This window comes from Polypterus senegalus, chromosome 11 (genome assembly GCF_016835505.1).
Source record: "Polypterus senegalus isolate Bchr_013 chromosome 11, ASM1683550v1, whole genome shotgun sequence".
Lineage (NCBI taxonomy): Eukaryota > Metazoa > Chordata > Cladistia > Polypteriformes > Polypteridae > Polypterus > Polypterus senegalus.
Genome location: NC_053164.1, coordinates 158,586,025 through 158,601,573, shown reverse-complemented (window position 1 = coordinate 158,601,573; position 15,549 = coordinate 158,586,025). Strand labels below are relative to the sequence as shown.

Below are 15,549 nucleotides of genomic sequence, written 5' to 3'. Positions count from 1 at the left end.
ACATAAAAACAAAAATATACATTATGCACATCCACTCCGCTAAGAAAAGTAGTGATTTAATTGTGTGGCATTGGTGTACAATGTAGTCTGAGTGGTGCAGCAGTAGCGTTTCCGACCCAGATTAAGATAAGCACCAATTTGTTTCCCCACTTTCTCCTTTTATGAAATGTTGCACATAGAGTTTTTGTTAATTTAACATAAAATTCTACAGTGGACTGATAAAGAGTGAGACAAGCTATCAGAGGGGGGTTGGGCCACCATAGGTGGCCAGGGGGCACACAACCCTAGTAAAGATATATTAAACATAAATGTGCATCTTGTTTAATGTATATAACAAAACAAATCATTTGACTGACAATTTCAATTATTGTTATGGGTGATGATTTTGGGTTTAGGGGTTTAAATTATTAAATTAATCAGGTGGAATGTGTTCTTACTTTTATTATTAAGGGAGGGGGAGCTACACAGTAAACATGTTAGTGACTGGAATTGTGCTGTTCTGTAACTGGAAGATTGGATAGGAATGGTGCAGACAGGAGAACTATAATTTATATTTAAAGAAATGTTTAATTATTATACTGTGCTCTGAGTAAGATGACTTTGTATTGATCATCTATTCAGACCTTAAAGATGTGTTCACAAAGGAGGGATGCTGCTGGTAAAGGCAGATGCTTTTTTGAAAGCAGGTCCAGAAGTGTTTATCTTACTGGTCTTAATTGCTGCAGCACTCAAGTGGATCATTAATGCTGACCTCAGTAAAAAGTGCTAGGTTCTCTTTTCACCACAAATGCGTCTAAAATGGATGCTGTTTCTGTTTGAATGACATTTGAAATTAGTTGTGCAGCACATACTTTTATTTACATTACACTTTACATATACAATACAGTAGATTTCAACTACAGAGTTTGGATCGCTTAATACTTACAATGCTCACCTTGGAGTGTCCTGTGTGTGTTTGTGAGACAGTGTGCCAGTGACTGATCTGCGCTGTGTCTCTCAAGCATTTTACGTAAATCTGGAAGAATCCACCTGGTTGCAGTGCAAAATACTATCAAGGTGAGAACAGGTTCGATTTCGCTATGTTGTGAATTGCCTGGAATGCCCTTTAAATTCCGATCTAATCTCTGAAAAGGATGTTTAATGATTAAATCCATCAATCCAGGGATGTGTCCATTCCAGCAAGCATTGGGCACAAAGCAGAAACAATCCCTGAATGGGGCATCAGCTCATGCAAGGTGAATACAAGCACTCACATACACTATTATTAACAGTATTCATTATTTAAACAAAATTAACGATTTATCTGTAAAATGTAACATACATACTTTAATGCATTTCATCATGAAAGTGATATCAAGTATAAATCTAAGGATTCTAAATGTGCAGAGAGTTGGAAAATCATAGATTTAATGTATTCTGTGTGGTGATCTATTGCTGTTTGATGCTGCTGTCAGGTCAGGAGGAAGCCCCAGAAAAAAAAGACGGCACAAAAGATGGTATGTAACACTTTTAAAATACATTGTGTCATTATGATTGGGAATATGCGACGCTTAAATATCAAAGCACCGTGAATGCATCTGTATGTCGGCATTTTGTTTCACCACATCGAACCATTCATCAAACATCGAAGCGTACACATCAGTCCTACACGATCTGCATAGATTCGGTTTTGGAATGTGACTCTGGCATCACATTCCAACTTTTATCACACTGCGCCCCCCGACTTTTTGCTGGTACTGCAAGTTGTGCACACGTCGCGTTCATTTCTGAGGACCTGCTCAGAGGAAGCGTCAAATGAACACTGGGAACTCGTGGCAGCCATGATGCGTGCACGTATGCATTCTGAGAGTGAAGTATAAACAAGCCTTTATTGTAAATATAGCATGTGAGTTATGTTCCACAAACTCATTGCATTTTAATGGCGATTCCAAGTGAGGATGATTCCACAACAAATATCTTATGCGATCCTTCCAAAAAATTTCTCAAAATGAATTTTTTAAATTAGGTTATAAATATATCTATTCTGTCCCTGCTTTTTTAATTTAGATGGCTCTTTAATCTGACTCGAACTCGGATTTGCATTATGCGCAGAATAAGAAAAGCAACTGCTTTAGTCAATCAAGCCACAGGACAGCACCATAAGTGATTGTGATAGATTTGATTGTGATGGCGTCTTTTGTTCTTATCGAACTCGATAATTTTGTGCTCCACAAAATATTGTAAAGTATTAATCAATTAAATATTTCATTACTTGATTGAATAATACCTATTTAAGGATTTCTTATTCTTTCTCAAATATGCTTATCTATACTGTGGCAAATAGAGGGTTTAACCTTTTCTGTCTACTCGGTTTTAAATAAGGAAGAAGAAAGGACTTGAGGATGAATGACAAAGCTCTTTTTCAATTTATGTTTTTTTTTAAACCTACAACATTAGTCTGTGGAACCCCAAGCGACAGTCAGTTCAATGTGATCTTAAGAAAGGATAAGGGCTAATAATAATACTAATAAAAGGAACAATAATAATGCTAAAATGTGAAAGAGGAATAATTATTAAAATAGCCAGGGTTCAATGAGTGAGACGTATTATTCTGTTTTAGCAAAACTCTTGCTTGTTGTATGTTCCGCCTGCCGGCATTAGTTATATATCTATATACATATTTAGACATTAGACACTGGAGGCCACTGTCGAACTGTAGCAGCGAAAGTTTAAGAGAAGTCATTGAACTTGATCATGAGTTTGTGTAACGTTAATGCAAATGTCCAGGAGATGTCACTAGAGAGGTGAGTGTCAAATGCTTCAAAGCTTCAAAAAGATTTTCAACACAATTGATTCAAATGTTTCAATCATTCGTGAGACTTCACTCTGCCAATCACTAGTGTTCACTGCTGCCTTTCCAGGCTCCATCTGGTAAAAGCACGCCATCCTCCCACCACCACAGATCGCTGACTAACCCCAACAAGAGAATACTCCGGAGTGTAACAATCACTCCTGCACCCTGGTTGCTCAGCCGGAGTGATCCTCGTAACCCATATTGAACAGTGGTCATGCAGTACCTCCTGGGACACCATTCCTGTCTACCTGATTCTCTCTAAGCAACGGCTCACTACTGCCTATGTCTTTGCCATTAACCTCCACTCTTTTGTTCTTTTCTGTTTCTTCTACCCAAGTATTACACCTGCTCATTTTTATGGCTCAGTCAGCGCAGTGTCTCAGTTACACACAGCAGGAAGACCACCCCAATTACTCCACCAATTCCCAACAGCTGTGGGAGCACGCCCACGAAGAAGGATCCAGCCATTTGACTATTTATTAAAAACAATCACTCTTTTTGAGCCACAGACCCACAAGTGTACAGCAGAAATAACACTTTGTAGGTTAGTGTGATTCATGCTTTAAAATGTATTCACCCAATTGGAAGTATGCACATTAAATCTTAGTGGATTTAATTTATCTTTTTTGACACTGATCAACAGAAACAATCTCTTCAATATAAAAGTGAAAACCGAGCTCTAAAAGGTGTTTAAACTCATAACAAATGTAACACAGAAAATGATTGATCACATAGGTATTCATCCCATAATTATGGCATCAAAATCTTCACAAGTGTAAGCCAATTGGTTTTAGAAGTCACATAATTACAGTAGCAGAAATGATATTCACTCATAGTTTAGGTGGTAGAATGCCAAGCCTTTATATTAAAAATAATTAAAATAATCATGGAGGAATTCACATGCTGTGAACACATGAATCCCATTTTGTGAATGTCACTGGCTGCTTTTAATAGCACAGCCCAAGCTGGTCTACATTATATCCTGCAAGAAGAACCCTCAGGCAAAATGGCAATATTACACATTGATAAATTGAATTCCAAAACATTTCCCATATCTGTAAAAGGTACATTTGTTTATAAGTTTAAACATGGTGTCTTTGGGAAGAACATTTAAACAAACTGATGTATAAAACCTGATAACATCAACCTTGTGCAAGGAGTTAGCATCACAAAAACACCACCAAAATGACTTCACATACTGTGGATAAACTACTGGTCTCAAGTTTTTTCTTTTACATGGAGCTCACCCTTCTCTGATCCAATAGTTAAAATGATTGTAATATAAATGCCCCTATATCTGAGAGGTCTGTCATGTGGTGAGAGTCAGTATTGTGGCATAACCTAACCTATACAATAAAAGCAAACGAACACTCCAAGCAACTCTGTGAAAAGGTGATTGAAAAGCACAAGTCATGGGACAGATATAAGAAAATATTCAAGTCACTTGGTGTCCAAATAAATTAATCATTATGAAATGGAAAAGGCATGGCATTGCTGTAAGTCTGCTTATAGGTGGACCTCCACAAGAACTGAATAACCATGAAAAAATAAGACTAGTGAGAGAGATGCATCAGAGAAAATGCCACATTTGTCAAAAGTCATACACTACACTTTGGTGGTGGTTGCATCATGCTGTGGGGATGCTTCTCCGCAGCAAGCAGTGGAATGCTTATGAGGGAAGAGGGTCAAATGAATACAGCAAAACACAGGGAAATCATTGAAGAAAACATGATGACATCTACCAGAAACCAACACCTTGGAAGTTTTTTCCCAAAAAGGCAACAATCCCAAACATAAATACAAAGTGGTACAGGAATGACAAAACAATATTAGTTTCAAGCATCTGAGAGTAGGAAAATGGTCCAAACTGCCTCAAAAATAGTAATGCAAATTTGGTCCTAGTCTTAAGAGTAGGAGTGAAAGAAGTTTATGAATTTCACTAATTTAGGGAACTGCTCCTACCTTCATTAGAATTAGGGAAAGCTTCTGAGTTATTGTAATTCGCAAGGAGCTGCTAGAAGATAGTGTTCAGACAGAAATCGGCGTGCACATCCCTGAAAAGGTTGAATGTTTTGAAAATATGTTTGAATTAGTCAAAAGATATTGATCTGATAGGGATCATATAAAATTCCTAACAAATCCACATTATTTGATTGATCTGTCAGCAAGGAGAAGTCACACATTGTCACTTGAAATGAAACATCTGGTAACATTATATTGTGTTGCCACAGGAAAAAGGCAGCTTTGCAACAGTGATGATTTGGGTACGTCACAACCAAGCATTTCTTGAATCTTGCACCAAATTCTTAATGCCCTTACAATATGTGAGGTAATAACACAGATTTTATATTTGCTCATGATTTAACATGAGGTAATTTAAAAGCAACCTTCATTCTTGCAAATAGGCACTCACATAAAGATCATTGCGCAAAGTGTGAATGAGCTTTCACATGTGCTATAACAGCAGAAAGGTGATTCTTCTGGTAGTACTTCTGTGGATCATCCATTGTTAAATAACTGTGCCCAATATTGAGCTTAACTCTTATTCAGTGTGTGTGTCACGGTCTTTCTGTCTTGTTTGTTACAATAATTTTCATGATGATGTGATATATGACTAAATATTAAATCCAGCCAGAATAGTTAATTTAAAACAATCTTTATGCAGTGTTTCTAATTAAAAATATACAGTATGTGTATGTTCACCACATTATGCCTTTTATGGCTATTATTTAATTTATTAAAACATATGCCCAAAAAACAGATTGTGAGGTTAAATGTAATAGTGTTTGTTAACTTACTAATACTTCAAAGCTGTTTTACACACCTGATAGCCTTGTCAGAGGTCCTAAGAGTGCTGTCTCTGATCAAGTCACATAAAGTGGAATGATGGAGATTTTTTTCCTCAAACATATAGCAGCAAGTAATTTTTGGCACATTTTCTTTGAGACAGTAAATTAATAATTTGCTAAGGTGAGCAGATATAGTCACAGAACCTGTGAACATAGTTTAATTCTGCTGGCTATTGCCACTGTATACTGAAAGCCAATAATTAACTTTTAAAAAGAATATAAACTACACTGGATGTACAGTAAAGACAAGAAAGTTTAATGGTTGATCTTCCTAAGTGAAATTAAAGAGGAATGAAAATATGATGCAAATAAAATGGCAGGCCCACCTTGTGGACAGAAAAATATTGCTGTGCTTCTACTATAACACAGAAGACTTCATGGAGAAATCTTACCACAGTTCTTCTCAAGTGTTCTCAACTTTATTGACGTATCTATAATTGCTTTTCATTTAAATGGCTGAAGGGACCCAGAGGACAGGCAATGGCTAAAAGAAGCAATTAATCACCACACAATCATTACTCTGACCCAAGCAAATAAATGAACACTCTAGCCTTGGCTTGTACAAAGAAACAAAATTATCTAAATAAAATTCCATTCGAACAGTTAAATAAAATGCACTGCTAATAAAATGCAGCCTATTAAAAGACACTATTTCCATATGGACACTGTATAATTGAATGTAAGCCTTTACAGAACTTTATATATAATTGACAATAGTATTTTAATGACCATTTATTCACTTTTCACTATACCTGGATCAGTGATGCTGCTGCAGGAATCTGTCTGTTGAAGTGCTTTTGCCGTTGCTTCTGTTGAACTTTCAGAGCAAAACCTGAACCCAAGATTCCCTAAAACAGAATGATTATAAAGTTATTAAATGAATGATAAATTATCAGTTACAAAGAGAATATGTCAAATTTTTAAAATCCTTGTAATATGTAAAAGACCACTCTTAACACAGAAGCACATTCTTAAACTTCCAACTGGAGCATTTCCATATCTATAGTAAGGCTCCAAAGATCAGATTGGAGAGAACGGTTGCCTATATTATGCTGTCTGTTAGGGAAAACATGGTTACTTCCAGTCCAAACGTACCTTTACTAATTACTCATATTTGACATGTAAGAAAAGTAGCAATCTAAAGAAGCATAATCACTTTCTTAAAAGTCAAGAAAAGCTCAAGTTCAGCACTTTTAACTTAAGCTTCTCAGGTAGATTATGCTAAAATATTCTGTAAATAAACAGAATTCTATTTAAAACATTTATAGACGTTAAAATACACTCCTCCAAACACTCATTGTCTTAACCCTTTTAGTCTAATACAGATTCATGGAGATGTGAAGCCTACCCAAAAAGTATTAAGTACAAAGCAGAAAAGCCGTTTAAGGTGAAATGATAGCCCATTGCAGGACACACTTACACCTACAGTCATATTCAGTTACAACTGGATAATTAGAGATATCAATAAATATAATAGGGCATTATACTTTTTATTATATATATATACATGTTTCTGCATTATTGACAAATGTCAGAAGTATAGAAATTCTTATTTAATTTTTCACTTTAAAGGGATATAATTTGATAAACTTCTAATGATATTATAATTCTAAAAACACATATTTAATGATTCCTTCAGAATTTAATTCTTAACAGTGGAGCACCAACTGGATACTGCAGCAGCACACAAGGCTGCCTATGTTTCATAAACATTGGATGAAGCAAAACATTATAGGCTATAACACAGATAATGACCCAAAAAGGATAATTACAACAATAATGGTAATAATCTTAAAATGTGTGTAGCATAGGAAACACAGATGCTGCAAAATAAAATAAAATGGTCAACATGGCAGCAAGAAACAATTAATACATTGCTAAAAACTGATGTAATTCAATGTATAAGTATCTCTCAAACAGGCCTAAATTAAAACTTGCATTAAAACTGCATAAACACCAGCTATGATTTGATTGACTAATAGTGATGAGACTTGATTTGCCCTATTTCAGTGAAATTGCAGAGATGTTCGGGAACTTCACCAAACTCAGAAAAATGCACTGAAGTCAAAGGGGAAGGAGAAACTGAAATAGTTCTGAGTGGATCATAATGATGCAATGGTTTTTTAAGTGTCCCTGAAGCCTAGGGAGGCAACTACCAACTATGCTGGACTGTTTATTGTGGCCAGATACAGAGCTGTGAGGCATCTGTGGTAACCACTTTGTAACCATGCCTCCCCGAGATAAAACTAATAGAATTAAATATCAGATTAATTAAAAATTCTTGCAGACAGAGGCAAAAAGGAAGCATGAATTCATTAAAGTTTGCACCCAGCAGATTCAATAGCAGGTGTACAACTCTCAAACTGAACAGTGCAGTTTGTTTTTCTTTTTCTGATGTGTTTGCTCACTCAGTGCCACTGCTACCAAATAAGCACAGCACTAAGGCATGTGGATTCTGGTCTGCTAGTCAGAAACATCAAAATCCAGTTGCAGAAGGTGAAACCATGTCCCAAGGGCAGGAGTTTTGTTGGTACACTATTGTTGAGTGCTGAAGTGTAATTATAAAGAGTACTTTGGCACACCAATTTTTAACACCAAAGTGTGCCAGGATGCTAAGAAGTGGTAGGGATATTGCATCCTCTGTATGCCAGCTGTGGCTATACACAGACTGGAAGCAGCCTAAAGTATCTTGAATATGAAATTTAATGTATCTCAGCAACAGTCTTTAAAAGCATTTTATCACAACAGGCCTGGATGCAAATGGTGTGTAGTCATTCAGGGAGTCCGTTTTTTTCCCTTTGGTACAGGAATAATTATTATATTTTGAAGCAGGTAGGAATATATCAGTTATATATATTAAAGAAGTCATTCAAAATATCAGCTACTATAAATGGTCATCCAGCCCAGATGCCTTAGAAAGTTGAATAACTTGCATCACCCTTATGTTACCCACGGAAGCAGCGAAAAATTAACCATGTGGTGTTGCCAGACGGCTGTTCATTTTGCAGAAAACAGCAAATTAATTTAAGAGGATAATTTTGGATGCAATTGAATTAAATATTTCCTGTTCTTTAAAGCAAATGACAGAGAGAAACAGAAAATAATATACTATTATTCATTGCTCTAAGAAACAAATTATACTTTTTTGCGGAACTGCAACTTTTGTCTGCCTAATTGAGTTCTTGGTAATATAATTTCTTGTTTCATGTTTCTTAATTCAGTTCTGCACCCATTTGCTCTGTGAAACCCTCTCTTTCGCAGTTCAATAATTTACATTGTTCTACAGTACAACTCCAATTCCAATGAAGTTGGGACGTTGTGTAAAACGTAAATAAAAACAGAATATAATGATTTGCAAATCCTTTTCAACCTATATTCAATTGAATACACTACAAAGACAAGATATCGAATGTTCAAACTGATTAACTTTATTGTTGTTTTGCAAATCTTCACTCACTTTGAATTTGATGCCTGCAACACGTTCCAAAAAAACCTGTACGGGGCATGTTTACCACTGTGTTATATCACCTTTCCTTTTAACAACACTCAATAAGCGTTTGGGAACTGAGGACACTAATTGTTGAAGCTGTGTAGGTTGAATTCTTTCCCATTCTTGCTTGATGTACAACTTCAGTTGCTCAACAGTCCGGGGTCTTCGTTGTCGTATTTTGTGCTTCATAATGCGCCACACATTTTCAATGGGAGACAGGTCTGGACTGCATGCAGGCCAGTCTAGTACTCGCACTATTTGACTACGAAGCCATGCTGTTGTAACACATGCAGAATGTGGCTTCACATTGTCCAGCTGAAATAAGCAGGGACGTCCCTGAAAAAGACGTCGCTTGGATGGCAGCATATGTTGCTCCAAAACCTGTATGTACCTTCCAGCTTTAATGTTGCCTTCACAGATGTGCAAGTTACCCATGCCATTAGCACTAACACACCCCCATACCATCACAGATGCTGGCTTTTGAACTTTGTGCTGATAACAATTCGGATGGTCCTTTTCCTCTTTGGCCAGGAGGACACGTCGTCCATGATTTCCAAAAACAATTTGAAATGTGGACTCGTCAGACCACAGCACACTTTTCCACTTTGCGTCAGTCCATCTCAGATGAGCTCGGGCCCAGAGAAGCTGGCGGCGTTTCTGGGTGTTGTTGATATATGGCTTTCGCTTTGCATGGTAGAGTTTTAACTTGCACTTGTAAATGTAGCGATGAACTGTGTTAACTGACAATGGTTTTCTGAAGTATTCCTGAGCCCACGTGGTAATATCCTTTACAGAGTCATGTTGGTTTTTAATGCAGTGCCGCCTGAGGGATCACGGGCATCCAGTGTTGGTATTCGGCCTTGCCACTTACTTGCAGAGATTTCTCCAGATTCTCTGAATCCTTTGATGATATTATGGATGGTAGATGATGAAATCCCTAGATTCCTTGCAATTGCACGTTTAGAAACTTTGTTCTTATACTGCGGCAATATTTGTCCACACAGTTGTTCACAAAGTGGTGAACCTCGCCCCATCCTTGCTTATGAACGACTGAGCCTTTTGGGGATGCTCTTTTTATACCCAATCATGACAAACACCTGTTTCCAATTACCCTCTTCACCTGTGGAATGTTCAAAACAGGTGGTTTTTTGAACATTCCTCAACTTTCCCAGTCTTTTGCTGCCCCTGTCCCAGCTTTTTTGGAACGTGTTGCAGGCATCAAATTCAAAATGAGTGAAGATTTGCAAAACAACAATAAAGTTTATCAGTTTGAACATTAGATGTCTTCTTAGTGTATTCAATTGAATATAGGTTGAAAAGGATTTGCAAATCATTGTATTCTGTTTTTATTTACGTTTTACACAACGTAACAACTTCATTGGAATTGGGGTTGTACCCCAAAATCTGACTAGACCTAGAGCACCTGCACAATCAGAATGCTGTTGTCCAACTTGTAGCAAATGGTGAATAAAAATTAAAAACTGTTTGGGGCTCAGTAACAAATACTTGTTTAACTACTCACCAAAAATCCCAGACCAACACAGAGCGATCAGTAATATGCACAAATAATGTATTAATAACTCTACAAAAAATACATTATGAAATAAAAAACAACAACAAATTTCCAAATTAGGAGTGCACAATGACATTGCAATTATGACCCATTTCAGAGGATGATGGTAGCCAGAAGAAATACACACCAAGCCAAGACAAACATAAACTTAATTTGCTGTCCTACCAGGAAAGCTGGTTGGGTGCTCATTCACAGATACAAGAAAGAGTTTGCATTCTAAGAAACATCTCACATTTACTTATGGCAAAAATCCAGCTTCACTATTGTATTTCCTGCCTTTGTGTGATGTTACTCCTTGCTTCTCCTTCGGGTGTCTTTATCACTCTCTCTCATTCTCTCTTTCTCTCTCGTCTTACTTTTGTCTCTCTCTCTCATCTATGCAGAGTCTACAAACATAGACCAAACATAAGGCTTAAAGCAAGGGCGTTTGCAACTTCAGCACTAATTAATTGATTAGCCCCCACTCCCTGATGACCATGGATGATCCCCATTTTTCACATTCTCGATGATCACTTTCAAAGCACTAAATGGAAGAATTCAGGGATGGCCCCTAGAAGATCAGAGGCGAAAGACATATGTGCATTGAACAAGTGAATGGGAGCGCTCTCGATGATCTGAGGCTACATGCCTGATATTGTGGGATATTGTGAGGTACCCCCAAATGACACAACTGGCCTAAAGCGCATGCGGCACTCATTATAACATATCACTGTGTGCACCGACTGCGGTGATTGATGTCTTCATGAGGGAGACATTTTATTCATAACTTTGCTCGGTGGTTGATTTGTGCCCATGAGGTGACACTGCTCTGGTCATGGGTGATTTCAGGGCATCCACTGGCACTGACAGGACTGGCTATGAGGATTGTGTTGGGCCTCATGAGTCTAGCGACCATGGTGAAAGCTGCTCCATGTTCCTTCACTTTGCAAAACATCAGAGGCTGTGGATCACTGGATCCTGTTTCCAGCACCTTCAGCCGCATCATTGGACTTGGTACTCCAATACCGGTGGTGTGGTTAAGGAGATCGATCACATCCTCATGGGAAGATGCTGGAAGCTCTTACAAAACTGCAGGGGCTACAGAAGTGCCCATTTTGTGAATTCTGACCACAGACTTGATGTTGCTACTCTGAACAGCCAGCTTAGGTACAGTAGACTACCGCCTAATAGGAGAACGAAGCAAGACCTAGCCAGACTCCAAGATCAGGTTGTTTCTAATGAGTTTACATGCAGTTTGCATGAGGAACTTGCAGACTTAGGTGCTACTGCTGATCCAAATGTGAAGAGTGAGACCTTTTGTGACCAGATCCTGAACGTTGCTGAGGGTTGTGTTGGTGTTACCATTGTTTCCAGAAGGAGGTGTTTCATCTCACAGAGCACCCTGGATATCATAGGGAGGAGTCGCAGCACAAGGCTTGAAGGCAACTCCAGCCTGTATCAAGAACTTAGAAGGACAGCTGCGAGTGCTCTGAGGGCAGATAAGGAGGTGTTTGTTAGAGGAACCCATGAGCAAGTGACACACCAACTATGGTCGACTGACCCAAGTTCTGCTTACAAAGAAATCGAAGCATTACGCACATCCAAATCTGTTCCTAAGAGTGTCCCAGTCAGGGCTAGTGATAGACCTGTCCTTATGGATGACGCTGTACTTGTGACCTGCTGGGTTGGCTAGTTTGGGCAGTATTTTAAAGCTGATCTTCCAAATAGGATGCTAGACATCTCTGGGAACATGGTTTTTTGAGGATGATCTTTCAATTAGTTGTGAACAAGACAGTTACTGTAGATTGCGCAGGTGGTGAACCAGCTGAGAGTAGGGAAAGCTGCAGGGATCTGTGGTATCTAGGGTGAATTTCTCCAGGCTGGTGTTAAGGCTGTGTCATCCCAGCTGACTGGAAAATGGGACTTATCGTTCCTATCTGGAAAGGGAAGGGTGATCACCTGGATTGCATCAACTACAGGGAGTTAACAGTGCTCTTGGTGCAGGGTAAAGTCCTTGCTAGGATCTTCCTCAATTGGATCTTTGAACATTTGTTCACCTACCAGTGACCAGAGCAGTCTGGTTTTTATGTCTAAGAAGTCTAACATACTGGTAGTGAGGATTCTGATGGATGCAAATGCAAATACGCACAGTGGATGCAGTTTTCTTGCCATTAAAGGCCTGAATCTTGTTTTTTATCCAGTACACTCTCAAGCCCAGACACTCAGACTCTTCTCTCAGTCTCTCAAGAGTCCCAATCAGACATTCTGTTGACGCCATGAAGATCACAGCATCGTCGTCAAAGTCAAAATCAGTGAATCTTTCTTCACCAACAGATGCCCCACAGCCACTGGACCCCAAAACCCCACCCAGCACCCAGTCCATGCAAGCATTGAACAGAGCAGGAGCACCCCTGAAGAAATGCAGAGATTCTGCCTGCACTTTGCCTAGCACTCATAGTACCAGTGTACAGGCCGGACATAATTTCAAGCAACTTTGGGGGGGAATCCCGTAAAGTTTCAGGATGTCCCACAGAGCAGCTTGACCAACTGAATAGAATGCTTTACGAAACGCAACAAAGGGCATCAGCAGTGTGTCTACCTGCAGAGTGAGTGTCGACCATGTTGAGAGGTTTGGTTCCCTTGGCAGCAACATTCATGTCTGTGGTTACTCTTCCTATGAAGTCAGTAGACGGATTGGGAGAGCATGGGGGGGTCATGACGTCTCTGGAAAGGGGCTGTTTGGTGTTCCCAAAATGACAAAGATGCAAGTCTTTAGAGTTCTGGTGCTTCCCATTTTACTATATGCTTGCGAGACATGGAGGCTATCCAGTCACCTGAGACGATGTCTGGACTCCTTCGGTACTGCGTCTTTTCAGAGAAACCTTGCATACCACTTAGTTTGCCTTTGTGTCAAATGAGTGGTTACTCACGGAGTCTGGAATGAGGCACATCACGTGGATTGGGAGGGAGTGTTAGCATTCCGGCCATGTGGCGTGATTCCCAGAGGGTGATTCAGCTCACACGATCCTTATAGTTGAGGACCCGAGTGGCTGGGCCAGGCCAAGGGGATGCCTACATAACACCTGGCTGTGACAGATAGAGGGTGCAAGGAATGGGACTGGAACGCGTGTCTGCCTTGGGTGTTTGCCAACCAGGATCCCATGCTGTTTCATTGTGTGGTGGGTGAGGCAACACACTGTACCAGTGAATGCTCCCAAACCTGACCTGACCTGACCTCCTTGGTATCTGCCATCCTCCAGTTCCTCCACTGCTACCAATTTACAACTTTGGTTAATGTGGATTTTGTATGTCAACTCTGAAAGCTCAGCTTCTTTTAATATAATTAATCTTTATTATATAACTTTTTTTAAAGTCTATATAAATTATGTCGTACTAGAAGCAGCTTTGGACATTGCATGAATATAATTTTAAGGTTTGGTCAATTTGTCTGCTAGTCTGGCTTCAGTCTGTTCAGGTGTTTCACTTGCTCTTAGCCACCAGGTGAAATTGTCATTCAAACTATAGTAAAATGATAAAAACAAAAGGCTCCCCGGGTCAAATTTTTGTGTCGGAACATAGTCTACACTTTTCCCTTGATCAAATGAGGAAAATATGCAAATTTGTCCAATGGTGTGGATTTGTGTGTATATTTATATATACCTGTATATATATATATAAATACTAGCAGAATACCCGCGCTTCGCAGCGGAGAAGGAGTGTGTTAAAGAAGTTATGAAAAAGAAAAGGAAAAATTTTAAAAATAACGTAACATTATTGTTAATGTAATTGTTTTGTCATTGATATGAGTGTTGCTGTCATATCTATATATATATATATATATATATATATATATATATATATATATATATATATATATATATATATATATATATATATATATATATATATATATATATATATATATCAAAATACCCGCGCTTGGCAGCGGAGAAGTAAAAAGAAAAGTAAACATTTTAATAATAACGTAACATGATTGACAATGTGTACATATATACATACACACATATACTATGGGGTGCCAAACAGGCAAATTTATTGATTTTTCTGAATATATAAAGTCGGCGTCAGAATATATAAAGTCAAAACTTGAATATATAAAGTCATTCCCGAATATATAAAAGCAAAACTTGAATATATAAAGTCAATGTCGGAATATTTAAAGTCAAAACTTGAATATATAAAGTCATCGCTGGAATATATAAAGTCAAAACTTGAATATATAAAGTCAGCGTTAGAATATATAAAGTCATCGCTGGAATATATAAAGTCAAAACTTGAATATATAAAGTCAGCGTTAGAATATATAAAGTCAAACTTGTTTCTGAATATATAAAGTCAAAGCCTGAATATATAAAGTCAGCTTCGGAATATATAACGCATTCCTAAATATAAAAAAGTGAAAGTCAAAATCTATTGATTGAAACGACTCTGAACTGAACTAAGTTAACAAAAACGTATTCAGAAAAATACATTAAAAAAACACTGTTCGGTTAATGTTTTGAAAATGATGCATGTGCCCTGACCAGGATTGGTTCCTGCCTTGCACCCAGTGTTGTCTGGGATTGGCTCCAGCAGACCCCCGTGACCCTGAGGTCGGATTCAACGGGTTGGGAAATGGATGGATATTCCAGCGCTGACTTTGTATATTCCGACGCTGACTTTATATATTGAAGTTTTGACTTTATATATTCCAGCGCTGACTTTATATATTCAAGTTTTGACTTTATTTATTCCAACAGTGACTTTATATAATCAAGTTTTGACTTTATATATTCGGGAATGACTTTATATATACAAGTTTTGA

General features: G+C 38.2%; 1 protein-coding gene across 1 annotated transcript in view; it reads right to left on the bottom strand.

The window, feature by feature from the left end:
• The window catches only part of kcnq1.2 (potassium voltage-gated channel, KQT-like subfamily, member 1.2), a 367,043-nt gene that overhangs the window by 102,025 nt on the left and 249,469 nt on the right, over nt 1–15,549 (bottom strand). The window contains exon 9 of the mRNA XM_039768020.1: nt 6,435–6,530. Coding sequence (XP_039623954.1) covers nt 6,435–6,530 — 96 coding nt within the window. The remainder of the gene's footprint in view (nt 1–6,434; nt 6,531–15,549) is intronic.